This window comes from Fusarium vanettenii, assembly GCF_000151355.1.
Source record: "Fusarium vanettenii 77-13-4 chromosome 6 genomic scaffold NECHAsca_20_chr6_4_0, whole genome shotgun sequence".
Classification (NCBI taxonomy): Eukaryota; Fungi; Ascomycota; class Sordariomycetes; order Hypocreales; family Nectriaceae; genus Fusarium; species Fusarium vanettenii.
This window is the reverse complement of record NW_003315865.1, coordinates 240,676-268,655: the sequence shown is the minus strand read 5'-3', so window position 1 is coordinate 268,655 and position 27,980 is coordinate 240,676. Positions and strand designations below refer to the sequence as shown.

The 27,980-nt window shown below is 51.2% G+C and overlaps 9 protein-coding genes across 9 annotated transcripts; 7 read left to right on the top strand and 2 right to left on the bottom strand.

The window, feature by feature from the left end:
* Window positions 1-439: 439 nt before the first annotated feature.
* NECHADRAFT_43145 (uncharacterized protein) lies at window positions 440-1,282 on the top strand (the record flags this gene model as incomplete). Its single annotated transcript, XM_003045023.1, has 1 exon — window positions 440-1,282. One exon carries the CDS (start codon window positions 440-442, stop codon window positions 1,280-1,282), a length of 843 nt encoding a protein of 280 aa, XP_003045069.1.
* A 1,200-nt stretch (window positions 1,283-2,482) lies between these two features.
* NECHADRAFT_81463 (uncharacterized protein) lies at window positions 2,483-3,473 on the top strand (the record flags this gene model as incomplete). Its single annotated transcript, XM_003045022.1, has 2 exons — window positions 2,483-2,513; window positions 2,605-3,473. The coding sequence occupies 2 exons, from the start codon at window positions 2,483-2,485 to the stop codon at window positions 3,471-3,473; spliced, it is 900 nt and encodes a 299-aa protein (XP_003045068.1).
* A 351-nt stretch (window positions 3,474-3,824) lies between these two features.
* Window positions 3,825-4,641, top strand: NECHADRAFT_81462 (uncharacterized protein; the record flags this gene model as incomplete). Its single annotated transcript, XM_003045021.1, has 4 exons — window positions 3,825-3,877; window positions 3,936-4,016; window positions 4,077-4,202; window positions 4,254-4,641. 4 exons carry the CDS (start codon window positions 3,825-3,827, stop codon window positions 4,639-4,641), a joined length of 648 nt encoding a protein of 215 aa, XP_003045067.1.
* Window positions 4,642-7,988: 3,347 nt separating this feature from the next.
* On the top strand, window positions 7,989-8,510 carry NECHADRAFT_42877 (uncharacterized protein; the record flags this gene model as incomplete). Its single annotated transcript, XM_003045020.1, has 1 exon — window positions 7,989-8,510. One exon carries the CDS (start codon window positions 7,989-7,991, stop codon window positions 8,508-8,510), a length of 522 nt encoding a protein of 173 aa, XP_003045066.1.
* A 4,336-nt stretch (window positions 8,511-12,846) lies between these two features.
* On the bottom strand, window positions 12,847-14,358 carry NECHADRAFT_42983 (uncharacterized protein; the record flags this gene model as incomplete). The annotated part of the gene is made up of 8 exons (XM_003044621.1): window positions 12,847-13,050; window positions 13,100-13,172; window positions 13,223-13,604; window positions 13,656-13,670; window positions 13,721-14,020; window positions 14,069-14,112; window positions 14,160-14,185; window positions 14,242-14,358. The coding sequence occupies 8 exons, from the start codon at window positions 14,356-14,358 to the stop codon at window positions 12,847-12,849; spliced, it is 1,161 nt and encodes a 386-aa protein (XP_003044667.1).
* A 6,385-nt stretch (window positions 14,359-20,743) lies between these two features.
* On the top strand, window positions 20,744-22,158 carry NECHADRAFT_94279 (uncharacterized protein; the record flags this gene model as incomplete). Its single annotated transcript, XM_003045019.1, has 3 exons — window positions 20,744-20,773; window positions 20,813-20,909; window positions 20,963-22,158. The coding sequence occupies 3 exons, from the start codon at window positions 20,744-20,746 to the stop codon at window positions 22,156-22,158; spliced, it is 1,323 nt and encodes a 440-aa protein (XP_003045065.1).
* Window positions 22,159-22,399: 241 nt separating this feature from the next.
* Window positions 22,400-23,283, bottom strand: NECHADRAFT_43209 (uncharacterized protein; the record flags this gene model as incomplete). Its single annotated transcript, XM_003044620.1, has 2 exons — window positions 22,400-22,562; window positions 22,601-23,283. 2 exons carry the CDS (start codon window positions 23,281-23,283, stop codon window positions 22,400-22,402), a joined length of 846 nt encoding a protein of 281 aa, XP_003044666.1.
* Window positions 23,284-24,741: 1,458 nt separating this feature from the next.
* NECHADRAFT_81458 (uncharacterized protein) lies at window positions 24,742-26,328 on the top strand (the record flags this gene model as incomplete). The annotated part of the gene is made up of 3 exons (XM_003045018.1): window positions 24,742-24,934; window positions 24,985-25,269; window positions 25,322-26,328. 3 exons carry the CDS (start codon window positions 24,742-24,744, stop codon window positions 26,326-26,328), a joined length of 1,485 nt encoding a protein of 494 aa, XP_003045064.1.
* Window positions 26,329-26,898: 570 nt separating this feature from the next.
* On the top strand, window positions 26,899-27,631 carry NECHADRAFT_8492 (uncharacterized protein; the record flags this gene model as incomplete). Its single annotated transcript, XM_003045017.1, has 2 exons — window positions 26,899-27,319; window positions 27,372-27,631. Coding segments are annotated over 2 exons (681 nt in total), but the record flags the coding sequence as incomplete, so codon positions are not given.
* Window positions 27,632-27,980: the final 349 nt, after the last annotated feature.

Below are 27,980 nucleotides of genomic sequence, written 5' to 3'. Positions count from 1 at the left end.
AGGCGACAACGAAATCGCAGTCCCGTGATCACGTACAGTTAGTCTGGATTTCTAGCACTGTATCAAGGTGGGAATATGGCTGAGTACAGTGCGAGTGATTCGAAGCTGGCTGCCAGGACAGCTCATGTCATCTTGATGGTAATTGAACCAGCCCAGGTGTTCCAACTCAAAAGAAGTTAATGTTTATGGGTGAATAGTGTAAATTGAAGGTTGCCAGGGATTTAAATGCTATATGAAATCCGTTTCCAGTAACTGAATATGTTATGCACCTTGATCGGATGTCCCTTTCTCCGCACTCTGCACCCGCCGCCGCATACTCACGTCATTCATCCAACCTCGAGTTGACCAACTCTTCATGCTATTCTACACCTTGGTCCGCCCAAGACTTTTTCCGTCTTCAAGACCTTTGATCCTCTCAAGCCAAACTTTTAAGCGCACCATGACCAACGTTGATACCTCGCTCCCCGCTGAGCCCTCGGGGGCTGCGGCCGAGTTCGCTGCCCGTCACTCAGAAGAGCACCCGCTGAAGCTCTACGGCGGCTGGTTCTGCCCTTTTGTGCAGCGATCATGGATCACCCTGCACGAGAAAAACGTACCGCATCAATACATCGAGATCAACCCGTACAAGAAGGAGGCATCCTTCCTCGCAATGAACCCTCGTGGTCTTGTACCAACTCTGGCTGTACCCGTCGGCACCAAAGGCGAGGTGCAGAAGCCCTTGTTTGAGAGCAACATCGTTTGCGAGTACCTGGACGAGGCTTATGCAGATGAGGCCACCTACGGTCCGCGGCTGCTCCCCTCTGATCCTTATGAGAGGGCACGATGCAGACTCTGGATCGATCACATCAGCTCACGAATCATCCCTGCTTTCTACAAGCTGCTCCAGCACACTCCTGAAAAGCCCTACAGTCTGGATCAAGCACGAGAGGAGCTCCATGGCCACATTAAAACCTTAGTCAAGGAAATGGATGCCAAAGGACCCTGGTTCTTGGGCGACAACTTGAGTCTCGTGGATATTTGCCTGGCGCCTTGGGTTAAACGCCTGTTCCTGATCGATCACTACAAGAATGGCGGACACGGAATTCCTCAGTCTGGTGGTGGAGATGATGAGGGTACCTGGGCGAGATGGAGAAAGTGGAGCGATGCCATCCTTGATCGCAAGAGCGTCAAGGAAACATGGAGCGCTGACGAGCGGTACATCATTGCTTACAAGAGATATGCTGATGATACTACCAATTCTCTTGTAGGTCAGGCCACAAGAGAAGGAAAGAGGCTGCCTTAAAGTAGGTGATTGGGAGTCGGGGATTGATGGTGTATCCTCCAGTCACCTCTGACTTTGTGGAATAGCTGCCATGCATTAGCCATTTGCTAGTATGATTTTTATGAAATCTAAAAGATGTCGCTGAACACTTCCAGGGTATAAAGTGAAGCCCCCAGTATAAGTCAACTTCGGGGTTTTTAGGCCCCCGAGACACCCCAAGTTCTCTTACCCCCAGTCTCCCAAAGGAGGTTGTTACGTCTCCCAAGTGGCGGAGCAAGATTAGGTGCTGACAGCGAATTTGGGTTTCTAGGTACGATTTACAGAGTGGCCAGGTGAGGTTCGGCTTGTAATCGTTACGAAATACTGTTAATGAAAAGAATCTTATCGACAACTTTGAGTTGACAGACTCAAATTGGGAAGGGATCTCGAAGTATGCCTAAGGATCACAATGGCTTCGAGGACAGTACACTCATTAGATCTCCAAATAGGCAGTCAAAAGAAATGGCCAAATATTAACAATTCCTAGAATAGAAGGCTAAACCCCAACGCATACCTAATGGCCCGCCTACAGGCTCTTGCAGTCATTTCTCTCTCCTGGATCGCTCAAGTGAGGTCAAAGAAGCTAGTAGCAAAGTTACACTGCGAGTTCCCGCCAACCAGAGTTGCGTAGTCGCTTGGGCAACGCTCATCCCATCATTTGCGCTCATCAGATGGCAACACCACGAGTTCATTTCAACTACAGCCAGACAGAGCAGGTAACGAACCACTGGAAGCAAAGCGGCACTTCAAAATTTACTGTCATGTATCTGGAAAGTAGTATCTTGGTCTGCTGGTTCGAGCATTTGATCACCAGGTCCCAACCATGCCATGCCAAGCCGTATGCATGCTCTTCTTGGCCCCGGGTGTTCGGCCTGTTCCTCGCTTCCTGCAGCCCCATGTCAAAGCTACATCAAAGTAGATGGACTCTCCATCTGGTCATCTATCATGCCGTTTTATTTCCGATATCCAATTGGGCGGTGGTTAAAATAGCCAAGCCCTACGCCGCAGACCACTTCATCAAAACCCTGGACCAACATCGTGACATGGCCCGGCCCGAAACCCCTAGCGTACGCAGGTCCCGGATGGGAATGCAGATAAAGTCACCGTCCTGCACTCTCTTTTTTTTCACCTACATCATCCGACCCCAGATTCTCCACACCGATTTGAGGAGCCTATCCCTAGATGCGAATACAATTGAGTCAAGAAAAACGCGGTAAATGAAGTTCTCTAGCGTCCTCTTGTAAGTGTCTCCCCCTTAGTGGTGCATCAGGCTCTACCTAATCTGACTTTGATTCTTCTGACAGCCACGAGCAGGGCATCTTTTGGGCCGATTGCCTCCCTTGGCATGCAGAAGGGGGAATCATCAGAGTTTCCCTTTGATCTCGGGGTGAACCTCGTCTTCCCACGGCCCAACGAGACATACCGTCCGGTCTACCCCTTCCCCGTTGTCTTTGCCATCACCGGGGCGGCCGAGGCCTGGCCTTACCAGTTCAGATTCACGTGGGGGCTCGAGGGCAACCACAGCGGGCCCATCCATGTCGACGACCGGCCCATGGCCTCGGGCGAGCTTCCGGAGAAGACCTTCTTCACCGAGGGCCAACTCGAATTGGCTGAAGAGCCGTATTACTTTATTGTCGGTACAGACCTGCTTGCCAACTCGACTTCTACGGAATGGTTATTTGATTGGCGATTGGAGGTCTCTGATGACTGTGATCCTGAAGAGTATGGTAAAAGCTTCTCGAGAGTCGGCCACATGAACTTTTCCAGCTCCCCAAGTGGTTCTTTACCCAACATGGCCGCAAACCCTGGAAAGCCGTGTCCTCTCGAAGTCCTGCATCTTAGATTCTTGGAGAATAAGATAACCCCTGAGGATGTCAAGAGATATCGATACTCGAACAGCTGCGTGGTGTTGACTGACCAGGAGGGATCTGGAGACCCGTGTAAGATTGATACCGGGTCCAAATTGGAGTCACTCGTTACCGCCAAGATGCTCGAGACTGCTTCATGTCCAACCAACCAGTCTTGGCCAGATGAAGAGAACCTCCATGGCCCAGAGTCATGCAGCTTCCTGTATCCCGAGTCAGCCGAGGAGGATGCGGCAAATGTTCTATCGCACTCGACGGCCTTTTTAGTAGTTCTCGGAACCTTTGTCTTGGGGTTTTGCGTCCTGTGACGCGCCAGAATGTATTTAATCTCCACAAGAAATTGACATGTTGCCAGAATCATCTGATTGAATCATGTCACACTTCTACCGGGAGCGTGGATGACCAAACAAGGCCCCAATCAAATTATTCATGGAACCTGCTGAGCAGTGGAACAAGCTATAGGCCCCTTGCGCCTGGAGGGACATGGTCCAGGATTGGTTGAAGGAGAGGGACTGTAAGAGCCTAGATGCGAATGAGTATCCAAGTGCATTTAGCAGATCCGCATTGATGCCGCTGGACGGGCCGGAGAGCTTCGATTGTGCCGAGGTTTCGCAGCGTAAACGGGTGTGGGCAAGTCGAAAAGTCCTCCAGACCCCAAGATGCAGGGCCTGCTGGGTATTTCATCTTCACTTCTCTCAACTCGTTGCATCCGGTAAGCAAGCATTGTCTTGCAAGTAGTCAAGTCTATGCTCACATCTGCTGCGCTGTAGCTACATGGCAGTCCCACTGGCCGAGAACGGGATACAGCCAAAATTAGAGTTATTGATAGAGATATTTGTACCGCAAGTTAGGTAGGCAATTCGACCCAGTTCAATAAGGGTACGTTTTACACAAATAATGTGGTAGAATAGGTATCTCTCTGTTGCTGAAGTTTCACAGTACTACGAGACGGCGCACCCCCCTGCGGATGATCTGAAGCATCTCATTGCCAACTCGGCATCTTGGGTAGCAACAACTACCAAGAATGCTCAAAACAGGTAGAGTATCGTCAATTCATAGTAAGATTGCATCACTCTGACATCCAACAGCAAGAGACTGTCAGACTCGGCCAAGGTTGCCGGCACTCTCGGCGATCTCTCGCTTATCTTGACGACCGCGACAACCAAGTTCATGAAACAAGTGCTTTGGGGTGACGATAACTCGGTCAAATACCTCGGTGACAGGATAGCTGAGGGCAAGTTCAACAAAAAGAACACCACAGTCTCAATGCCCGAGCTGCAGACTCAAATCGTCAAAGTCTTGCTCGCGATCCTGATCCCCGCAACGTGGAGGGTCAGCGATGACCCGAAGAGAATGACATCAGAACGCCTGGCATCATTCAGATCCCAGCATGTTCGCCAGAGAAGACTAGGAGAGGATGGAAGTACGCTAGCAGCTTGTCTTCAACTCACAAAGAGAAGCTTCTCGATGCACTGACTTATTACCCTTGCCCCAACTACTGGGGAGTCAGGAGCGTACTCGAGGTTTTCATAGTGGGCAAGAGCACGTGAGAGGATGTGGTCGATTGAGCCTGGCGAGGTGTTGTAAGAATGGCATTTTCCTATTATTGTGCTCCCGGATGTTGATACCTACAACTCTGCTTGACGGAATGATTCTTTGACTATCCCACGTGGCAGCTTCGTACCATCAAGGGTAGCATGTGCTCGTCATATGGCACCATGTTCTCCTAAGCTGTACCCAAGAAACAAACAGCAATCAAGAAAGTAGCTCAAGTGCGAAGGTGTTGCGGCACACAGTTGCAACTTGCTGTCCCCGAGGCGAGTCACGTCCAACAGGACGTGGCAAATCGCCATGTTAAACATGATATATAAAAGGCCCGGAACTCTGCAAACAATCAGAATCGGACGCAACGTACTCGTCAAGTCTACAAAACTTGGACCTCGGAAAACGTCATCTGTTGGGTCTGTACTCGACACGCAGCAAGCCGAACCGATTGCCGTTTCGAGGCATGTTTGCAATAGAAGCGAATAGATTCTCAAAGATGACAATTACGACAGTGCTTGGCTGGCCAGAATCACCTTGTCACTAAATATAATATTGGCGAGGGTTTTGATGCCATCATCCGTAGACGAGTTGTGATACTACACACCGACACTGACGTCGTCAATCTTGATCTACTGCAGGTGTTCACTGCATAGGCATCAAGGTCAGTCACCGCCGGGTACCTGACTTTCGGTGAGGCACACCACCGAGTTCCCATGGTACAAAGACCACTTGACCTGCGTTAGCAGCGGCATCAGGCATGTTGTCATGGGCTCCGGCATCGGTAACTTACAAGCCATTCCCGACCTCACCAGCCGGGAGGTCCACCCGGTACGAGGACCTTATCCTCCCGCGGTGAGGCTGATGTTACACATAGACGTGGCTCCGCTGCGGCAGGTGGAGGATCTGCGAGGATTTGACAGCATTCACAAAAGTGCGCTCGCAAAAGGGCCATCGATACCACAAAGAGACCAACAGCAAACTCCACCAGGGAACTCTTGGCCTGTTGCTCCGGCAAGTGATTCTGACGAGAGCTGCGGACATGGTTCGATGCCAGGTTTAGCAACATAGCACGACGATGCAAGTGATTTACGACCGGCAGCGGGGACAGACCCTGCGGGCTCGCGGGGTGACACAGAGTCGATAGGTCCACTGACGGCCAATGCCATCGCCCATGGCGGCCGTGTCATTGAGCAAGCAAGCAGGCAGCCGGCCGCTCGCAGACCGCTCTCCCGGATATGCGTTTGCTGTTTGCTGAAGTCGATTGCAGGCGGTGACCTTGACGGAGGAGTATCCAAAATAGACGTCGTTTGTCTCGGCATTGTGATACGCCACCATGTGAAGTGGCTCGTACGCCTGAGAAGAACAAGTCAATCGCTGCGATTGTCCCGGCTCGGCCGACCCCGAAGCATGACGTCTGTTGGGTCAGCAGCAAGAAAAGCTGAAACAAAGGCTGAGCTTCCTACTCCTTCTTCAGTGTTCAATGAGAGCTCAGAAGACCCTACGGGCAGGTGAAATCGTTCGGTTTGCACCCTCGTTTATGCGGAAGAGTGGACTCGTCGATCGCCCAAAGATGGGACTTGCGAGATGTGGCCGGGATCCTCTCAGATGCGCGACGCACGGTAGCTGTAGCTGTAACTGTATGTAGAATGTGGGCAAGTCGCTGCATGGAAGGCCCCCCAGCCTCCTCAATATTCCTCGACCCTTCTTCCCGTGCGCCAGAGTCCAGAACCAATCTGCCAGGGCGAGACACGGTCCAGCCGAGGATCACCTGGCCACGAGGCAATTAATTTAATGGTGCTACCGGTGGCCCGAAAAAAACGGTGCATGCGGTAGAGTAGACTTGCATGCATGTAGGCGTCGCCGCCCCAGCAGCTGTGTAATCATTCCTCTTTGTTGGTTTCACTGCATCACCAATGGCTTCACGGGTGGTGTACCGTCTTCTTGACCGACATGGTGGCAATGCTAGAAACTCCCATGCATCGACCGCCTGATGTCGACTGTCCCGCCTGCCGGAGAGTTTGAAGTGTTGGACGCAAGCGTCGGCCGACGGTCGTTCGTGCCAAGTGTAGTGGTCGATCCTCCGACGTGCCGCCTTGGCCAGCCCCCCAGGGGACAGTAGCGTGCGGGGAGGACAGGGCGGGACGGAGAATTTCAGGTGATCCGATCCACTTCACCGTCGATAGTCCATCGTGGTGTCGCCGAGTTGAAAAAAGGTCCCGTCGGTGGTGATGGACATGAGGCCCCAGCTTGGATAGCTGATGTGCTGGTCCAACCATGATGCACGCGGCAAGCGGAGACGGAGCGGCATTGACCCGTGAGCATAACTCAGGAAGAGGCTGTGGGAATCCGTCTTGGTTGACAACAATAGCCGAGGACAAGACGGAATGCTACTGATGCCTGCATCTTGAGAGGAAAACTGTTGGATGCAGGTCAAGGACGGAGAGGCAGAGACTGATGAGTTGTTCTTTTTGGAAGGACGAATCTACAGTGTGGATTGGTCACTTCGGGCGGGGCAGTTGGTCGCTGGAATACAGAGGCTTCGGTCTAAGCGGTTGGGCTATTTCGGGTGTCGATATTTGCTATTCGGTATGGGATTCCAGCAAGGTAATACAGTGAGAATTAACACTGTGCGTCTAACCAATGCCAGCATCTTTTCTCTGTCCCAAAAAAGAATACAACGTGGTATGAGCATCTTGTTGGACAGGGAAACTAAATGTCATGCATATTCTTTTCGCCATCCAACAACCAACCCCTGCTATTTTACCCTTGGCTGGGGTCCTATTTTGGGATGTGTGCCCTGCTCACTGCCGAGCTGAGAGGGCCAGCAGGCAGTCAACGGCCCCACTTACGGGCCTGGGTCCCGGATTTGGAGCCCAAGCTTCCCGCGGATTGCGGGAATACGAGATGTGTGCTACGTCACTTGACACTCCATTCTCTGGCTCTGTAGCTGGAGAATGCTGTGAATGCAGTCAACGACATGTTGAACGAGTTATCGGTCTAGATTCGAGTATAAAGAAGGGACGGCCCGCCGTTGTCGACACATTCTTATACCTTCATCACCAACAACATCATCATCGATCTACACCCCAAGACAAAAGATCAACATCTCCTCAGCAACCCCACTCAGCCCAGTCTCTCTCTCGGACACATAAATAACCAACCTCCTCGCCCTTCTCAACCTTATAAACAACCCAACAACACTCTTCTCCTCACAATTCTCACACGTCACCACCAAAATGCAGTTCTTCACCACTCTCCTCGTCCTGGCCACCTCTGCCATGGCCCTCCCCACAGTCTCTCTCACCTCCCGCGCCGAGAGCGAGTCTTGCATGGCAAGGGGCACCAAGGTCACCGAGTGGACCGTCAACGACTTTGACTTTCACGCCACAATCACAAAGACCACCCCCAAGAAGCAGACCGCCAGCGGCAGCGTGAGCTTCCTCCTCGAGAACAAGGTCCTCAACTACAAGGCCAAGTGCACTGCCACCTCTGATAAGCCCAACGACTTCTTCTACGGCAGCACCGACTACAACTGCGACGTTCCCCTCAAGGGCGACGCCGCCTCCTTCACCTTTGACCGCAAGTCGGGCAAGCTCTCCATCGTCCAGTCCTGGAGCTGCCTCAAGGAGGGAGGCCGCTTCGAGGCCAAGGGTAACACCAACGTCAAGCTCGAGTGCAAGGAGAAGAACTGGAAGAACCCCAACTACAACAGTGGCTCCAAGACCTACTCCAACAAGAAGATCACCTGCGAGAAGACCACCTTCAAGGCCCCCATCCTCGAGATCAGCGCCGTCCTGTAAGGGAAGCCTGCACTCAACCTCGCAAAGATCTTCTTTTTCTCTTCTTCATCATGATTTTTGGGCATCACTTTTTTAATCTTGCAGAGCAAGTACAAGGCGTTGGATCTGGGCATACTTTTTTGGGAAACGACAACACTCTTCATCCATGACTAGACCGTGACGACGGACGGATATGATCTACGATCTCCATGACATTCATTTTTTAACGACTAATACCCAAAGAAGGGGAGGGATGAAGGTGCGCACTTGGACATAGCACACAAGCCTCAGCACAATTGAGCATGCCTGCAGCATGACGCATATCTGCAGCCGCATTAGACATTCAATGAAATACCTTGAATTGACCCTGCATCTGCTTTTTTCACGTGATTACACTTTGAAACCGCCTTAAACATTGATGCACAGTTGGAATTCGATATGCAATGATTGTCAGGCCACTAGAACATGGAATCTAGCGGCTCGATCTCGGCAAAGAATGGTGGCAACCTTGAGATGAATAGCGGCGAATCCTCTAGATTCCTGTTTGAGTCAAAAATAGAGCGGTGTGCGCCGTCATTGGGATGAGCATGGGCCTGAGACACGCAAGGGATACAACATGTCTCATTGAATGCCCGAGGTCACCATGAACCAAGGCGGTGATGACAGAACACATGTGCCTGTCCGAAATGTCTCACTTTTGGGGCATGTTCATGGAAAGGATCGGTGAGGCTCTTGGTGATCAAGGTCATTAGTTGCTAGTTATTGATTCGAGTGATGTCTTGTTCACGGGTGTTCATGCAAAGCACAGAATTGATACACTTCAAAGACTCGATTATCCACACCACTCTAGGAAAAAACATAAAACACAAAAGTACAACCGAAAAACCACCCAAGCAAAAGAAAAACTCTGCCAATATACCACTTTCATGCTTTGCTTGTCCAAAGTGCGATCCATGCATAAAGCACGCGCTGGTAAACCTGGTAGCTTATCGTTGCTGCCGTCTTTCTTATGAGCTTTAGGCGGTTCAGAGCAGCTTTAATGTTTGGCTCTGGTAGGGTCAGCGTATTAGGAGGGCACTCGAGTGCGGTCCTGTACTGAGTTGCTTCGGGGTTGGAGTCGTCGAAGGGAGTTTTCTTGAGACCACCGATGTAATAGCCGAACTAAGGCTCTTCCTCCTTCAGGGGGGAAATGTCCGTAACGCAAGGCGTTCAGTGTCAGAAACATCATCACCAGTAAGAGAATTCTTCGAACTCTAGCGCAGCTGTTGATGTAGAGACGGCAGGTTGAGGTGATGTTTGGAAGACTTGTCCAGAGCACTCTTTGAACTTTCGGCAGGATGGGTGCTGGCTGGGCCTCTGGCCATCAGGGAGTTCCTTGTCCTCAGTGCGTGTCGCGACAACGAGCGTCTCGATCTAAGCGCGGTGCTTGATGTCCCTGATGCGGATAGCCACAGCAGATGCTAGTGCTGGTTATTGTGCTCAAGTCCATCTCACCACTAATCCTTCTCAATCTATACTTGGTTAATATGGGTAAATGTTTAAAAACTTAAAGAAGATGCTTATTGCTAAACAATGCGAGGATCGGTGCTAAGAGGCCTTAGCCCAGCCATAGCATAGAGAATATCAACCATTTGTTGAATTAGGGTCAGCGGCAGCGAGCCAGGAGCCACATTCGGGCTCGGCGCAGGGGGGGCAGTGGGAGCTGGTGGCGCGGGAGTAGGGGGTGCGGGAGCTGGCACATTGTAGAGGGGGAGGCCTGGGCCGGTCGAGGAGGAGGAGGTTCGGTTCCGACGGCGATGGGGTGGCATTGTTGCGAGTCTGGAATATTGGTCTGCTCAGAGTCATTTCTTAACATGATGTGGCCAACTGTCCGGTTTCCACGAGTTGGATAAACATGGATGGAAGCCTCTGGACGGAAGCCTTTTTCTTCCGCAGAATCGTATCGGACGTCCTTTGGTAGTGATATACAAAGATATCCAGATTCTGCTGGCCGCGAGGACTAGATACCGTCTGTCGGGGCAAAAAAGGAGCGTTGAGTCGAAAAGCACGAAAAGCCTTCTAGACTCCGGCAATATCCAAGCCAATAAAGCTGCAATGGTCGAAATCGTGCATCCATAGGGCATTCTGACCCCTTTCTGTCGAGCCCAGTACGAACTCGACCCCTCGGCCGTCAAGTATCGCGGACCAATGGATAATGGCCAGGGCTCTCCCCATCTCACCAGCGATCCTGTCAAGATCCAGTCCAATGTCAGACATGTCTTGAACGCTCATGACCACGTCACAGAGAGTGAAGGTTTCTGCGTTCTGGTACAGACGTCGAGTGGAATTGACATAATCGCTCTTGCCCAGATATACTCGCGCGAGTAGTTTTTTGTTCAACGGGTTGGCCCGGACGGCCTGTCGCTCGTTTTCAGGTATGAGCTTCTCTACCAGAAGTGATCGGGCTCGTGAGGATAGGGAAGGAATCCGTTCCATACATAATGCGTTGTGTGCATGAAACAGCCCGCGCGGTGCTCCCAGGCAGTCCTTTGGGTGCCAACGATCGTCGTAATAGATGATCCTCGGGATGCGGATCTCGCAGTTGTATTGGAGGAATCTTTGTCTGACGATCTTTTGAATTTGACCCTCCGTTTTGAGGAACGGGTTTGTCCCTTGTCGCGGCAGTTTGATAACAGCGTTGTACCCGTTGCTGTCCATGACAATAACGACATGGCGACGGCCGCTGTTAAGAGACTCCAGAGGCTCCCCAGGGCGAATAGCTCGAGGAAGGAATACCTTTGGCTTTTTTGGCTTGCGCCAGGTGGGCTTGAAAGCCAGGGCGTCGCCTAGGGCCTGGTCCAACGTCCATGGTTGCAACACGAGGGATGCCTTAGCAGGGAACATGACGGCGATGGTTCAGAAGCCAGGGGTTTGGGTCGAGAGAAGCACTACGGCTAAGTAGCACCGGGAGCCAGACTCTGAAGGCGGCTAGACAGATACGCAAGCTCGTCGGATCCGATGAGGGAGGGCATTAAGGTCGACGAAGATCCTTTCAGTCGCTGCAGGAGGGCAGTCGGGACGGCAGTCGAAGGGGGAAAATGATGAGATGAAAGCGTAGCAGGATGAATGAGACAGAGCGCTCTTGAGGTGATGAGATCGCTTGGCAGTCGAGAGACCGAGCGTGCCAGTACGGTCCAGGAAGAACCCCTATGCGAGCCAGATGTCCGATGGGGAAGAAGAGAAGAAGAATCAAAGGACGGTACCAGCCAGCTTTATACCTGAGGGAAATTTCAAATCGAGGAGCGCGTTTGGTTGCTGCGGCGGGAGCGTTCGGGTTGATTTCTATTCAGGCATAAGCGTTTGTTGGGAAAGGATGATCGCCAGAAGCTTCAGATTCCCTCGAACGTGTCGTTGCGCGTGATGACTTGCGAGATGCAAACGAAAAGCTTGACGAACAATGCAGCAGTCGAGCCGCTACTTTATTTTACCCATCCGGGTCATCAGGTCAGTGCGATAAATCCCCCGATATGGTCAATAAACGGGACAACAAGAACAACAATAGCCCCGTTAAGGTCGACAATAGCGTGATGAGAACAACAATGGGCAGCAACAATGCACAGCCCGATAAGCAATGACGAACCGATAACAAGCGAAAAACGGTCGCGCATCATGCCTTCACGTGAAGTCCTAAGATGTTGGTGGAATGTGGTGAACAATTTCAAACCAAGGCATGGCACATTGCTTGCCACCCCTTTTCGTCAAAGTCTCTCAGGTCCAGTTCCAATTAGGTGAGCAATGGTCATGAAGAAGAACAGACCGAGCCAGCTTCGTCAAAACCGCCTTGGCTTTCATGCCAGAAATGCTCGAGGGGTTATCGATTGATGCTCTTGAAGCTGGAGATCGACTACCGCTACCTTTTACTATCACCAAGGCAGCGTTTTGTCTGCGATCAGATGTCTAGAACAACATCAACACAACTTTGAAGTCTTGTGCGGAAGTCTCTCGTCTTTGTTTCCCAGCTTGTTGGGTCTCGAGGTCTGAACAACTGGCGAATAACATGGACAATGAGGTCGGGACTCTGGAAAGCAGAACACGCGTGACCCGATAAGATACTTTCTACATATGCCAAGATCCATTTCATGAACTATATCGTCTTGACAGAAGGCTAACACAAAGCAGGCTCAACGGTTTTCGGAATACACAACTTGGTCACCCAGGAAACCTCCTATAAAGTTTCATCCTTTTTTCGTCAATCATTCTGAAAAGCTAGACTCATATCGTCGCTCATATTCAACTCCTCAACCGCCTGACCGACCCGTTTTTCATTCTTCATCCACGCGCCGCGCTAAACACCTCGACACCTACCCCGAAACACACCTTAGAAGCCACCATTGGGGTGGATGAGCACCTTGGTGTACCCATCAATACGCTTATCAAACTTTTCATACGCCACTTCGGCGTCATCAATGTTGATCTCGTGTGATACAACGAAGCTAGGCTTAGCTCGGCCAGCGATGATCAGGTCACGCAGGTAGCGGTTGTAAGACTTGACATTGCACTGGCCAGTTCCAAGGGAGAGGCCCTACTGGAGGGTTAGTTGTATAATAGATGAGGACATTGGGAATACCGACCTTCTCGAAGAGCTTGCCAAAGCTTAGGCTAATCATGCCCTTGGCAGAGGCCTCGTCTGAAGCACCAGGATCGCTTGACCTTGTTAGCCACCTGTTGTGATGACAGCAGACAAGATGACTTACCTGGGGACGTAGAGTCCTGGAATACCGAGACCACCGCAAGCCCTCGTCACGCGGATCATGTTCTCAAGCACAATATTGGGCTGTTCAGTATTGCCGCTCTTGCCGACAGCCTGATATCCAACAGCATCCACCGATCGATCAACCTCCTCTCCACCGTTGCTCTGGATGATCAAGTCAACTGCATCACCCTTGGTGAAGTCAATCGGTGTGCAGCCAATCTTCTCAGCAGCCTGAAGACGCTCGGGAACGCGGTCGACGACAAAGACGCGCGACGCACCGCGGAGGACGGCAGAGTAGGCGGCCATGAGGCCGACAGGGCCAGCGCCAAAGACTGCGACGCTCTCGCCGGGCTGAAAGCCAGAGATCTCCACACCGTGCCAGCCTGGTCTGGTTAGATGTGATCAAAAGGAGGGGTTGTAGAAAGAGGCCATACCGGTGGGAAAGATGTCTACAGAGATGGTCAGCACATGAATGGCATATGCAAGAATGCGAACTCACCAGCAAGCAGGATAAAGTCGGCCTCATGCTCCTTGCCAGCAGGGAGCTTCAAGGCATTGAAATCAGCATAAGGGACTCGGATGTACTGAGCCTGGCCACCTCGGTAAGGACCCATGGCGACGTAACCATAAGCGCCTCCGGCAAAGCCGGGGTTGACGCCGGTGCAAAAGGCAGTCCGACCCTCCTCGCAGTTACGGCAGCGGCCGTCGGCGACATTGAAGGGCATAACGACTCGGTCGCCCTTCTTCAGCAGGGTGACACCCTCGCCGAGCTGCTCGACGATGCCCATATTCTCATGGCCTGTGTGGGTTAGCGACTGAGACATTAGATGGCCACAATGGGTCGTACCGAATGTGATGCCGGGCTCTGCTGCTGTTCGGCCCTCGTACATGCTATGTAGGTGTAAGTATAGTCCAATGTTGGATCGCATTCCACATACTGCAAGTCGGAACCGCAAATGGCGGCCTTGAATGAATTAGCTGTCAATTCATCGAGAACAGAAGGACAAAGGTAAAACTCACAGTGGTAACCTTGACAATGACATCGTCGGGATGCTGCAGCTTAGGTAGCTCAATCTCCTCAACCTTGACCTTGAAAGGGCCCTGGTAGTTGACAGCCTTCATCGTCTGAGTAGCCATTTTGCTTTGAGATGTAACAAAAATAATCTTTTTAAAAATGAATACCAAGTAAACTTGATCTCCCCTCAAAACACGGAAAACCCGGGGTTCAAATAAGATTTACAAAACTCCGCTCGGTCATGTTGACGAGTCGATGCCAAGCAACCCCGCGTCTTCCATCAGCCACTCTTCCCTCTCCTTCCCCGCATCGTGGGTTGCATTCGATGGACGGTACAAGTGACGGGCGGTAATAGACGGTAAGAAACCCGATCCCGCAGGTCGTTTCCTGGGGCATGTGCCGTCGTCCAATGTCCGGGGTGTGATGCCTCCGGGCAGGTGTTCCAAAGAGGCAAGAGTGGGGGATTGGGGGGAGGAAGAAATCGGCGAGATTATCCCAAAATGGGCCATCCACTGTAAACAAGTTTCCGATTTCCGAGGCTTTTGTCCTGCAGCTAGTGAGGAGATAGCTCGGCTTCTTTGGTCTTGCGTCAGTTCCACCCCACCCCAGGATGGAGGTGGCCGAATGGGGAAGATCCTTCCGCTCACACAGACGGAGCCAAGACTCAGGTGGTTCTTCAGATCAACAACGTTCCGATGGTGGAAGAGGGGAGAACCAAGAGAGCCCGGTAGAGAGATGCGTGTCCCCCGGAGGAAGAGCCGTGAGCTTTTATAGATTTCCAGAGACTGGGTAAATGTTGAGCATCCGTCTGTTGCCGTGTTGATTCGCCTGCTTTTTGACATCCATGGCTATTGGGTCGTCAGTCGGAACTTCGACAGCCTTTGTATCTGAATCCCTTACTATAATCTCTTATTCTTTGGCTTCGCAGCTGATCGTCTTGCCCGAGGGTGTTTGAATGGGTAGTTCCCAGGGAGCTGCGTGGTGAGAATAAAGTGTGGACGAGCACATCTTGTTAAAATGACAAAGGGGAGCTGAAGAGAGCAACGAAAGGAATTACGACAGCTGAAAATTCTCTGCCCATCCACTTTGAAGTGTCCTAGATCCTGCTCTGTCTACGGCTACAGGCTTGCGCAAATGTTGTCCCTAGGCTGCTGAGACCCCTTCGCTCTCCTCCATCAACCCCCTTTCCGCGACCTGTCCATCCAAGCTTCCTCTCAGAACAAAGTGAATCCTTGTCATCTATCTCCACCGAGTCCCCAACATAGCTATCCCCATCCATCGCCGTCCTCCCCCACTCCCTACCTCGCTGGCCTTCTTCTCACACGACGACTTGGGCAAGACGCTTATCGGTTTAAGACGATCTATCATATGGATTTGAATTCCCCTCACGCCATATTCAAGGCTCCCTTATATCGACTCCGCACGCTGTCTCGGTCCGATTGTGCTTAAGGCGATATCGTTTCCATGCCCGCCAACAGACAAGGCCAATTCCACACCACCCAAGACGGTCAACAAACGTGTGTCATTATGTTCCCGAGTCCTTTCAGATACTACATTCTTACCTGCTTTGCTAAGGGGGCTCCAGCCTCTCGACATCTTTGTCCTCTTGTCAGATAGGAACATTCTTGTCGGTCGACACGCACTCACGGCAAGAATGTACGACGGGTTAGGCTGGTACACCTTCGATCGCCGTCTTCTATCACAAAATCACAAGGGGGTCTCTTTCACGGTCTATCACTCAATCGGATTGCCTTTGGGCTCGGATGCCGCATCGTCGTCCGTTCGGCAGCGTGGTTGGTGTTGGAGTTTGATCAGTCAAGTACCCATACTACAGTCACTCCTACGTATCATACCTTTTTTCACTCCGGTTCCAAACACAAACTGACGTAGAAAAAAAGAATCCCACTAACCCACCCTTGATCCTTTTTTCACCTATCCAAGCACCCGTTAGCATAATCTGCACAACTAGGCATCCCATCGTGAAGAAAATAGTTAGAAAACGAAGGCCGGGAAAGCAACTCTGGGAGGTAAACGAAGGCGAACAAAGGAACGACGATCGGTAGAACGAGAGCGAAGGGAGGAACGGCGTTTGGTAAAAACGAGAGACGAACAGTGATGGGCGAAACGAGAGACAGGAACGCAATGCTGTGGGATCGTAAAACAAAATTCTTCAAACATACCTTTGGGATCGACTCGAAATCGGACGAAGGAGGGAAAACGAAGGAGGGAAAACGAAGGAAGCCCACTAACCCACCCTTATGCCTTGAAACCTGACCAGAACCCGTCTCGTTAGCAGCATCCAAAGTCCAAAACAAAAAACAAAAAGCAACGCTGGTTAGTAAAGCAACGCTAGAAAGTCAGTAGACATCAACGCTCCCAATCCTCCTCCTTCCCTCCCTATTCAAACGACCGTCCCCTCCCCCTATCAACGCTGCCCATCCTCTATCTACCTAAAAACCAAACGCTAGATACAAGAAAAACAAAACGCTATAGGAAACAACGCTATGGAAAACAACGCTATAGAAAGCAAACCTCCACCTCTCCCCTCACGTACCTAGACTCCATCATCCATGCCCCCATACCTGAAACTCACTGTCAGTATGTATATGTGGACAGATCACCAGGGATGGAACTTACCCCCCTCATCCCCTATCCGCGCCAAAGGCCACCCTCCGCGCAATCCCCATTCCCTACCTACGTTAGTACATTAGCATCCACCCCGCTGTGATGGTGTCAGCTGGGACGTTAACATGATCAAGCATCAATATAGAACACTAACCCAGCACAGTACTCATCCACGCCTCCCCCAGCCATTCCTCGTCTCCGTCAGTCGGTCGGTCGGTCGTCTACGCGTCGGCATCGAGGGAACCACGCTTCTCGGCAGCCTTCTTGCCTCACTTCACACTACTCCATCTCACACTCCACAAGGTCGATCGTCGCGGTCGAGGCTTGATCCTGACGGGTCGCGGCGGTCGGTCCTTGTCGTTCGGTATGGGTCCTGGAAGTCCAGCGTACTCCCTCGGAGGATTGTCGCCAATAGTTGAGTCGTCGCTCGCGCTCTTGCTACTGGTTTGCGGGTTGTCGTGCCTGGGCTTTCGACCGGGGACCGAATACTCGAATCGTTCATCGATCGGGTCCTTCCATTTGACATGGGAAACGGAGACTCGCTTCGGCGCTCGTTTGATCTTGACGGGACGTGGCGCTCGCTTGTCGTTGCCGCTCGGGACGCGTCGTGGAAGCCCACCAAACTCCCCCGGATACCCTTCCTAGGTGGCCGAATCATCGCTCGCGTGTTCGGACCCGGTAAAGGGGTTGTAGTATCGTGGCTTCCAGCCAGGAACCTGCTCCGAGTACCTTCCGGCACCAGAAACAAGCCCCGGATCGTTGTCGACGCGGACGGCAGACGAGGTCTTCGAATCCTTAGAGCAAATGCAGCCCATGATGACGATAATCGGCGGTATCGGAGCTTTGGAGTCAGTAAATAGCAAAATATAGTAGATATTTGAGTCAACATACTCGTGAGATGAAGAAAATGATTAAATGGAAGCGAGTTCTGAAGTCGTGCGTATGCGTTTGCGTGTGCGTGAACGTGAACGTGAGCGTTTGCGTATGACGGTATGCGTATGCGTCTAGATGCGACAGAAACATCATCAGCGAATGAACAAGAATGAATAAAACATGGGCAAGACTTCTTGCCACATCAGCCTGGATCACCAAGGGGAATACTCACAACGGTATCGTGTACGTGATCGTTGGTTAGCTTTGCGAGATCGTACTGCGATGATGTTAGTGTGAAGTGCAAACCAGAAGAAAGCCAGGACAGCAGGAAATCGATGGGGTATAAGTAGACGAAGGTGTGGATACGGCTGATCTGTCAAAATGGCATCTAGAGCCAATGATAAATCTGTCACCTGGTCGACTTTCCATTATTGAAAATGGGGGATGCCCGTCGGGATTTGGTCAGTTTGGGCGAGTTCCTGTCCAATGATAAATTCGGACCAATTTCGAATTTTCCAGATCAGGACCGAATTTCGGATTTATTTTTGAAATGATCTGTCCCTTCAACGGGAGAATGGCCGGTGTTGAGGGGGGATGTGTTCTATTACGTCATTGAAGCCGTCGTGATAACCTCCCCACTCATGATAGGCAGGCATGGGCATCATGGGACTCTGAACCACGCCCATACACCTACACCCTTATCACACAGTCAGCGGATGACCTCGGCCATGACGGTCAAAAACGTAATCAACACTTTTTAATCACGTCAGGTAACGCGTCTACGCGACATCATGGCCAAATGTCCAATTCATCACTGACACGCTCGACGCGCTCAATCGTGTGGCCTGGGCCGTCCACGTCTACACATTTGGGCTCTAGGCAGGGCTTCAGGGCGTAGCAACTACGTGGCTTTACCGGGTCTGATTTCGATCTAGATTCCAGACGATGATCATGTTTGAATATATGAGAACATCCCGGCCACTGAATCAGCGTAATTCTCTGAGATGCCCAAGTTTTATCTAAATTGAATCTTTGAGAGGATTGAGATACAACAGATGAAAGATTTCTTGGCTTCAATTGCATTGATTTGACTTGAGTGCGTAGTCGAATTTCTCCTCAACTCTGTAGGGTAGCTTAGCCTGGGCCAGAGAGAGCATCTTGAGATCAACAGCACAGGTGAAAAGAGAGCCAACGATGCTCGATACCCGGTTCGATAAGTGCCGGTCATTAAAACGCCTGGTGACTGATGTAAAGACAAATTCCTAGGTCATTTAGAACTTGAATGATCCATAGATGTTTTGTAGCCTCAGCTCCGCGTAGTTTGATTTGTTGAGCCTCAATCTATACGGCACAACTGTCCATTATCTATATTTAAAATCTTGATTGCAAAACACGGGTCCTTTATTCCTTCAAATCGTTTCCTTTTGAATTATAAAAACCGGTGGGGTATTGTAGACTTCCAAGATTCTTCATTCCTCTCATCTCTCATCTGACATCCTTCCCTACCTGCCTACCTCAAGCTCAATGCCGAATTGTGCTGCCGAGTCATGAATGATAGGAACCTAAAACATTATCACTAACTAGTGTGGGGAAACGACATTAGTTGTTAATAGATATTATGTTTCAATGAGCATTAGGTTTCAATGGACGTTGAGTTTCAACTGGCATCGAGTTTTTAATCGATTGGGTTTCAAAGCCACACAACTCCCACGCAACTGCCTACCTTAGTTATCAAACTGGAGAGTTTATCGTAGCGGCTTCCGTAATGTCATGGCCACTTCCTGCTCGTATTCTTAACTTCAGCATGGCAGCTTCTCACCTTCTAAACGCCTTTCCCGTCAAGCATGTCGAAAGTTTCCTGCTTGACAGATTTGACACTTGCTCCTGCATCCAGTCTTTCAGATCTCTATATAAATCCCATCGACTTCTCAATGTTTGGAATCTCCCCTCATCCTCTCTTCATCTCTACATATTCAAAGTATACCCAAAGACTACTCCTAGATTAACCAACGAAACCACAACACTACTGTGAGTATCCAAATCTTGCCCATACCCAGTTCACATACTGATGATATTTTTGTCGTGCTCAGACGCACACACATACACACACACGCATCCGCACGACTCAAGAATTCGCCTCTCCAGACCATTTTCTTCATTTCTATCATCATGGGTTGCTTTCAGTCCAAGGAGAAGTACACTCCTCCCATGATGGGCCCGAGGCTGGCTTACGGTGCTGGGAGATATGAGGACCAGCCCCAGGGGCGCAAGCCACGCCTCTACAACCCGTATACTGGATCCGAGCACGCGGGCGACGGCTCGGCCACTTGGGAAGATTATCCGGGGGAGTTTCGCAAGGAACATGGGCCGCGTCGCGTTGGGATTAGGCAACGATAAGAAGGTTGCTCAGAACCTAATTCCTCAGACAGGGAGGAACAGGGAAAGGAGAGACGGGTAGGGATGGGATAAGACAACAGGCGTACGAGGGTGGCGTTGACGGTTCTTTTTGGGTTTAATAAACAAAACTTTTCTACCTATGTTTCCGATGTTCTAACTTGGCTCTTTAAGCAATGTTGAAAGCCCTCTGCACATGCTTATTACTGGGGCTGTCCCGATCTGATTAAAGAACGTCGATGGTGGATTCCGGAATGTCCAAGGCCAGACTGGCAAGCGACGAAGACAATTGCTTGAGGAAACCAAGGGACACAATATTGTGCGTTTATTACTTGCTGTCAACTTGACTATAATTTCAATTTTTGAAGGGTCCTATTGCTGACTGACCATGAATACTTCAAATGTGCTGCGATGTCGGAATCATGGTGGACCTGATTGGGCGCCCTTCGACGGACCATGACATCTTTAGATCACTTGGAGCAGCCAAAAGAGGAAATAAATCTCTTCACCGAGGGCATTCGTCAATCCTGAGTCATTTATTGATTTCATCTCTTTATAAGAGGGAAACGATTTCAAGATTTACATCTGTGGACATTCAACACAACTTAAACGACCATGGAGTCTGCAACTTCTCACGAACTTCAAGTCGCACGCTCTGGCGGGGACGAGACGAGGCCAGAGGAGGGATCTACGACTATCGACGCGTTGCCACCTACAGATCGAGGCCGTGGAGCCTATGTCGCTCTTGCTTGTTGTACGATAGCACAAGCACCCATTTGGGGTATGCCTACCCGTCAAGGAATCATTGTTCAAGCTAACACGAGATCGTGACAGGATACTCAGTCTCGTTTGGAATCTTTCAAGAATACTACACTTCCCACGGAAACCTTGGTACTTCACCAAGCGGAATTGCATCCATCGGTGCCTCCCAGACCGGAATCATGTACCTCATGATGCCCTTGGCCTTTATCGCTCTCAACCGGTATCCTCGTCTTCGAAAGTGGTTCGGTCCGCTCGGACTCTTCGTTACCATCGTTAGCTTGACGACCTCGGCATTCGTCAAGGATGTTTCAGGACTTATCGCTACGCAGGGAGTTCTATACGCCATCGGATGCAGTCTTCTCTTCAGTCCAATCTCCCTCTACATGGACGAATGGTTCGTCGAACGAAAAGGCTTCGCATACGGCGTCATGTGGGCAGGAAAGTCCTCCGTTGGTGTCGCCATGCCCTTCCTCTTCAGCGCTTTACTACAAAGATTTGGACTCAAGGCGACCTTGCTATCTTGGACAGTCGCATCTGTCGCAATGACTCTTCCGACACTCTTCTTCCTGAAGCCTCGAGTCGATTTGAGCCGCGACTCACGGCCGCGACCGATTAGTTTTGCCTTCCTTGGATTCGGGTCGTTCTGGATGGTTCAGATTGGCATTATCGTGCAGTCTTTGGGATATTTGATGCCGAGCACATACCTGGCCAGCTACGCCAAGGCGATCGGATTCTCGTCAGTCACGGGGCCTATCTTGATGGCTCTGTTTTCACTTGCTTCCGTGCCCGGATCTTTGATGCACGGAATGCTGGGCGACAAGATTTCTGCAGCCAAAGTAATTTTGGTATCATCCCTGGGAAGTGCACTTCCGGTCTTCCTCCTCTGGGGTCTAAGCCGCCACCTCAGCACTATGGTGCTGTTCGTGATCCTCTACGGCTTCTTCGCTGGGGGCTTCAGCTCGACATGGTCAGGAGCCCTGCAGGAAATTAAAGGAGATGATGCAACGATTAATACGTCGCTGGTATTTGGGATGCTTCTTGGTGGCCGGGGTCTTGGGTTTGTTGTCGCTGGCCCTGTCAGCGGTGCCCTTGTCTCTGCAGGAAGCTCCATTTCGACAGGTGACGCTATGGGATATGCTACCAAGTATGGTCCTATGATTCTTTGCACTGGGGTCACCGCTATTATGGGAGCTTGGGCACCTCTTTGCAAGATTGCCAAGTCGATTGGGTCGAGGGGGATTGAAGCCTGTGCTCGAGTGGTTGTGTGAGGAACTGGTTGATCTGGCTCGGTTGCAAGCATTTGGCGAATCAGGAGGATTTGCAGGTATACAGAATATTAATGAGTGAGTGGTGATAGATTGGACTCAGGGACATACTGGGTTGGGTTGGTAAGCCCTGTTGAGATCAGGAGGGCTGTGGAATATGGAAGATGACGAGCTGTGCGCTAAAGATTGCTAAATATTGAAGGTTGATACTCGCAAAATAATTTCCTCGATTGACACTTTTGAACTACTTCTTCTCTATCAATACTTGGCCATTCACCAAACCAAATGTCGCATCATCCGTGTCGGCCCAGTCCTGCCAAGCCTGTGCCATCTCGTCAAGTTCACTCTCTGTAGAGATACCTAGCTCCAGAGATTTACGGCGCGTGTGACCCCCAATCAAGCGTTCCCTCATAGATCCAGCTGGTAAACGTCAGTGAAATGCCACGATAGCCTTGAGTAGAAGCACTCACCCCAGACTCTTCTATCCTCGGGGTCGCTGTAGCACCACGTGCCGAAGCTCGCCGTGATGTCTTGACGAGCTGCTCCGGCCTTTAATGCCCATGATACAAGTTGGCGACCTCCTTTATCCTGTCCGCCATTTGCTACTAGCACTCTGATCTGATTCTCATGGAATTTGAGCAGACCCGGGATCTCCGGCCAGAAACACCACATGTGCATGTCGCTCTCCCGCAGGGAAACCACACCCCCAGGCTTTGTCACTCGAATCATCTCTTGAATGGCTTCAGTTGGGGTATCTAAGTGACAGAGGACCTGGTGCGCATGCGTCACGTCAAATGTCGAGTCGGAAAAGGGCAGCTCAAAGACGTCTGCGCGCTTGAACTCGATGTTGGTGACACCTTGAGAATCAGCAAACTCTTTCGCACGGACGAGAATCTCATCGGATATGTCAGTGGCGGTGACATGCCCATCTGGTATATATCTCGCCAGCGACGTCGAGATGGTGCCAGAGCCTGCGCCGACATCCAAAAGCTTGAGATTGGGATTGTCCTTGGCCATGGACAGCAGCTTGGGCAGCAGATGGTTGCTGCTGTTTTCAGCGGTCCTCCATTCGTGATGCCTGACCTGATTGTATCCCGGGCCGTACTTGTTGTGTCCCGAAGCTGCCATGATTGTAGGTGATTGAGGGTGTTGGTGATGTTGTTTCATGGAGATAAAGGCCGGAGTTTAGAGGTGGGCTCTCCGCACAGCATGATATCATATCGCATGATGTGGAGGTGCCATCAATTCAATTGCTTCATAAGCAATAGAGAAGCAGAGGTTTCATTTTGCTTGGAGAATAGGAGCCGCTGAACTACGTGTATTGTCGTTACGGTATCTGGCGTACAAAGTGATGCTCCCAGGGTCTTGTTTCTGAGAGTGCGATCTGATAGCAATGATCGTGCCCAGGCACCTGGAAAAGACGGAATTGATCCCGGCATTCTGCAAACAATGACGATCCTCGGTCCATTGATCCGGACCGACGAAGCAAAAAAAGTCCCGTAGTTGGCTTCCGCGGACCGACCATGGGAGCATCATTTCCCCGTGGGGTCTGAGAGGAAGATCGTCCCTGTGATGCTGCTTTTCTTGATGAGCTTCCTCTTTTGAACGTGGTAGAGTGTCAAAGCGGGCGCCAAACAGGAGGCTGCATTTTGTGGCTTTTTGGAGACGGGCATGGGAATGTTGCATGGATGTCCTTGAATGATGATCCGTACTGTGATGATGGAACATTCATGGTGAATTGATGGATGAAACATCTACTCATGACAGGGAAAAGGTATCAAGTCGTGATTGTTAATAGCAAAGATGCTGCTTGTTCATGAGTTAAACATCTTGGCATGAATTGGAGAAGAAGAGGGGAAGCAGAGCCGCCTTTGCCCAAGATGACGCCCAAGACGGCACCTCGGCTGTGGCGTCGATCCCACCTTGGCAGAGATTTTGGCCGACACCAGAAAAACAACCACACCCTTTGTCTCATAACAAGGATCTTGTCTTTTGCTTCAAATGTCAAGAGTAATACAGCGTAGTAAAAGGCCCAAGATGATATCCTTATCAGTCTCCAGGCTGACTCAAAGACGAAAAGAAAAGAATCCTTCAAATTTAATGAGCGACATCGGTCAACTTCCTCCACAACCAACTCCGTACTATTGCCCAAATCAAACTTTTCTTCCCCACGGGTCCCGCAAAGAGTCAAGGTTAAAGAGACCACGAGGGCTCCATTGCTTTGCGGGGACTGTCCAATCCCAATCGAGGCATGAGGAGGCAATAGTTTAGGTTGCACTCGACAAAGGATCCCTCCCCCGACCTCGGCTCCGTGAGACGGAATCTGGTTGTATCCACAGGGCGATGGGATATTACCAACGAGAGACGAGAGGATGAGAGTGAAGAAGAATGTGTGACTCGTGCACCAAGTGTAACCAACGGCGGACTGACTCCGAGACATGAACAGGGTTTTGCAATAAATATGTTGCCGATCCCCTCTTACTCTCCCCTCTAAAAGCTTCACCTTTACCCTCCGTCGATCCCTCTCTCTTTTCACCCTCTCCAACTCGCCAATTGCCGAAAAGAAGCCTTCCAAAAGGACAAGCAATGGCTGTCGTCGGCGAGGAAAAGCCCTCGGGCACTGACTCGCCCGTGTCTTTTGACCCCGAGCGCAATGGAGGAACCACTGACGGCGCCGAGCTCGTCTGCCCTTCTAGCACCACTGATCGCAAGCTCATGGCCAAGATTGATCTCCATGTCATTCCCTTCCTCTGCATCATGTACCTGCTCGCCTTTCTGGGTATGTTGATCGCTTCATTTCACAATCATTGCGCAGCTAACCAGTGGTAGACCGCGTCAACATCGCCAACGCCGACGTCTATGATCTCTCGGTCGAGCTTGGGCTCGAAAAGACCCAGTACAACAACGCCCTCGTCGTCTTCTTCGTGCCGTACATTCTCTTCGAGATCCCTTCAAACATTCTGCTCAAGCGCTTCAAGCCCCACGTCTGGCTGAGCCTCAACATGTTCCTGTTTGGTCTCACCACCCTCCTGCAGGGCCTGGTCCAGAACTACAGCGGTCTGATTGCGACGCGCTTCTTCCTTGGTCTCTTTGAGACGGGCATGTTCCCTGGAGGTATGTCAAGCTGAGCGCATTCATTTTTAGACTTTTGACTTACATCATTTAGCCTTCTACCTCATCGGCATGTGGTACCGACGTCACGAAGCCCAGCGCCGATACTCCTTCTTCTTCAACAGCACTACCCTCGCTGGCGCATTCGGTGGTCTTCTCGCTGCAGCCATCGGCAAGATGAGCGGCATGAGGGGTTATGCCGGCTGGCGATGGATCTTTATCCTCGAGGGCGCCCTGACCGTCTTTGCCAGCTTCTTCTTCTACTTCCTCCTGCCTGATTTTCCCGAAGAAGCCAAGTGGTTGACACCCGAGGAGAGGGACTATGTTACCGCGAGACTCAAGGCCGACCAGGGAAGCTCTGGCGCTGAGCGCAAGACGACCTTTGGCGATGTTCTCAACATCCTCAAGGACTACAAGATCATCCTCGGAGGATTCATGTACTTTGGTCTCATCGTTCCCGCTTACGGTTACGCCTACTTTGCGCCTGGCATCATCAAGACGTACGGCTACAGCCCTGTGCAGACTCAGCTTCACAGTGTTCCCCCGTGGGCCGTCGCATTCGGCTTCTCCATGGTGATCGCCTTCATCTCGGACAAGCTCCGACACCGCGCGGCGTTTGCCATCTTTGCTATCCTCGTCGCCATCTCGGGCTTTGCTATCTTGCTTGGCGTGCACGACAACACCAAGGTGCAGTACGCAGCGCTCTTCCTCGTCGCCATGGGCGCATACACGGCCATGCCCATCATTGTATGCTGGTTCAACATGAACCTTGGCGGTCACAGACGAAGATCGATCGGAAGCGCATGGCAGGTTGGATTCGGCAACATTGGTGGTATCATCGCCGTGTTTGCTTTCCTCAAGAAGGATGCGCCCAAGTTTATTCCCGGTTATTCCATCTCCATTGCCTTTACTGTCTTGTCGATTATCGCATGCATCACATATGGCATCGTGGTGTTTACCGAGAACAAGAGGAGGGATCGTAACCCGCCACAGGAGGAGCTGTCGGAGGAGGAAAAGACTGAGCTTGGTGATAATGCGCCGACGTACAGATATCTGCTGTAGATAGGATATGACGATACCCAGATGTTGGACTTGTCTAATATGAATGAATGATATATGATTCAGTCTGAGCTCACCTTCCATGCTCTATATAACCACAACTCATACATCCTCTCAATGACGATACAAATCTTCCAAACTCAATTGCCGCCCGGTATCGCCGAGCCCTGATAAACCTGATTACGATCCACCTCGAAATCTCGTAACGAACCCCCTGGATTTACTCCACCACCAAAGCTAAACCTGTCAAACTGGTTTCGTCCGAGTGATAAAGACCCGCCCAGACGGGGCATTTCCTCGTTCAAGTCGACCTTTGATAGGCGGTGACGCAGGAACGAGAACCAAGTTTTGCAGGTTTTCAAGACATTCATTGGGCGGTTGGCAATCTTGGCGACAGATCGTCCCATCTTTGACAGATGCAGGCTTTAAAACCCGGGCTTTTGCTCCCGGGGATGTGATCCTGGATCAGCTGAACCGAACTGATGAAACGAGTTTCTGTTTGAGCGACCAACTTTGTCCTGTCGTCACTTCTCGTCGCTGTCTTCATCCCATTCAAACACCATGAAGACAACCGTCGCTCTCCCTTTGGTCCTCGCGGCCACCGCTCAAGGCCATATCGCACGCGACACAGCCTGCAAGGATGTCCACATCTTTCTCGCCAAGGGAAACAACGAGCCTTATCCGGGTCGTCAGGGAAAGCTCGCCGGCGCAATCTGCTCCGGTCTAGACAGCTGCGACTACGAGGACATTCAGTTCTACAACCCCCTCGAGGCGCCGTATTGCGGCTCGGTCTTTGAGGGTGCCAAGAATGGTATCCAGCAGATCACGGCGTACAACAAGAGGTGTCCCGATTCGAAGCTCGTGGTGAGCGGTTACTCGCAAGGTGGTCATGTTGTTGGTGATATTCTTGGTGGTGGTGGAGGCGTCTTTTTTCAGGACTGTGTGCAGGAGCCTAACAAGGGCTTGGATCCCAAGACTCGTCCAGCCAACAAGAGTAAGCTCGATTCTAATCTTAATACAGCTTCATGCTGACATGTCATCTCAAGTCGTCGCCGCCATGATCTTTGGAGACACGCGACACACAGCCAACCAGCCCTACAATGTCCTCAGCGGCGCCGGCAAGGATGGTCTCTTCCCTCGTCCTGGTGACCAGCTTGCCAACCTGGCCAAGTATGGTGATGTGCTGCACAACTACTGCGTTGATACGGATCCTATCTGTGCCCAGGGCGACGTGGTAGAGACGCATTTGAACTACTTTGACGTGTTTACCGATGACGTTGCGGGATGGGTCAAGGAGAGGGTCAATGCCGCCGAGGATGATGATGAGAAGAGTTCCTCGACTACTGCTAGCACCAAGACTAAAGCGACTACTACGACGACTGTAAAGAGCGAGACGACTACCGATCATACGACTAAGACATCTACCAAGGATTCAAAGACCACAACTAAAGCAACGACCGAGAGCGAGGAGACTTCCAGTGGCACCAAGACGAAGACTGGGTCCGATGCTGAGACAACTACCACCAAGGATGCTACCTCAACTGCTGAGACTTCGACTACTGAGGCCTCGACCGCTGAGACCTCAGGTGCGGATAGCTCTGACTCCGAGACTTCCGCCGCATCATCAAGTAACGACGCTGCGGCACCATCGGCGG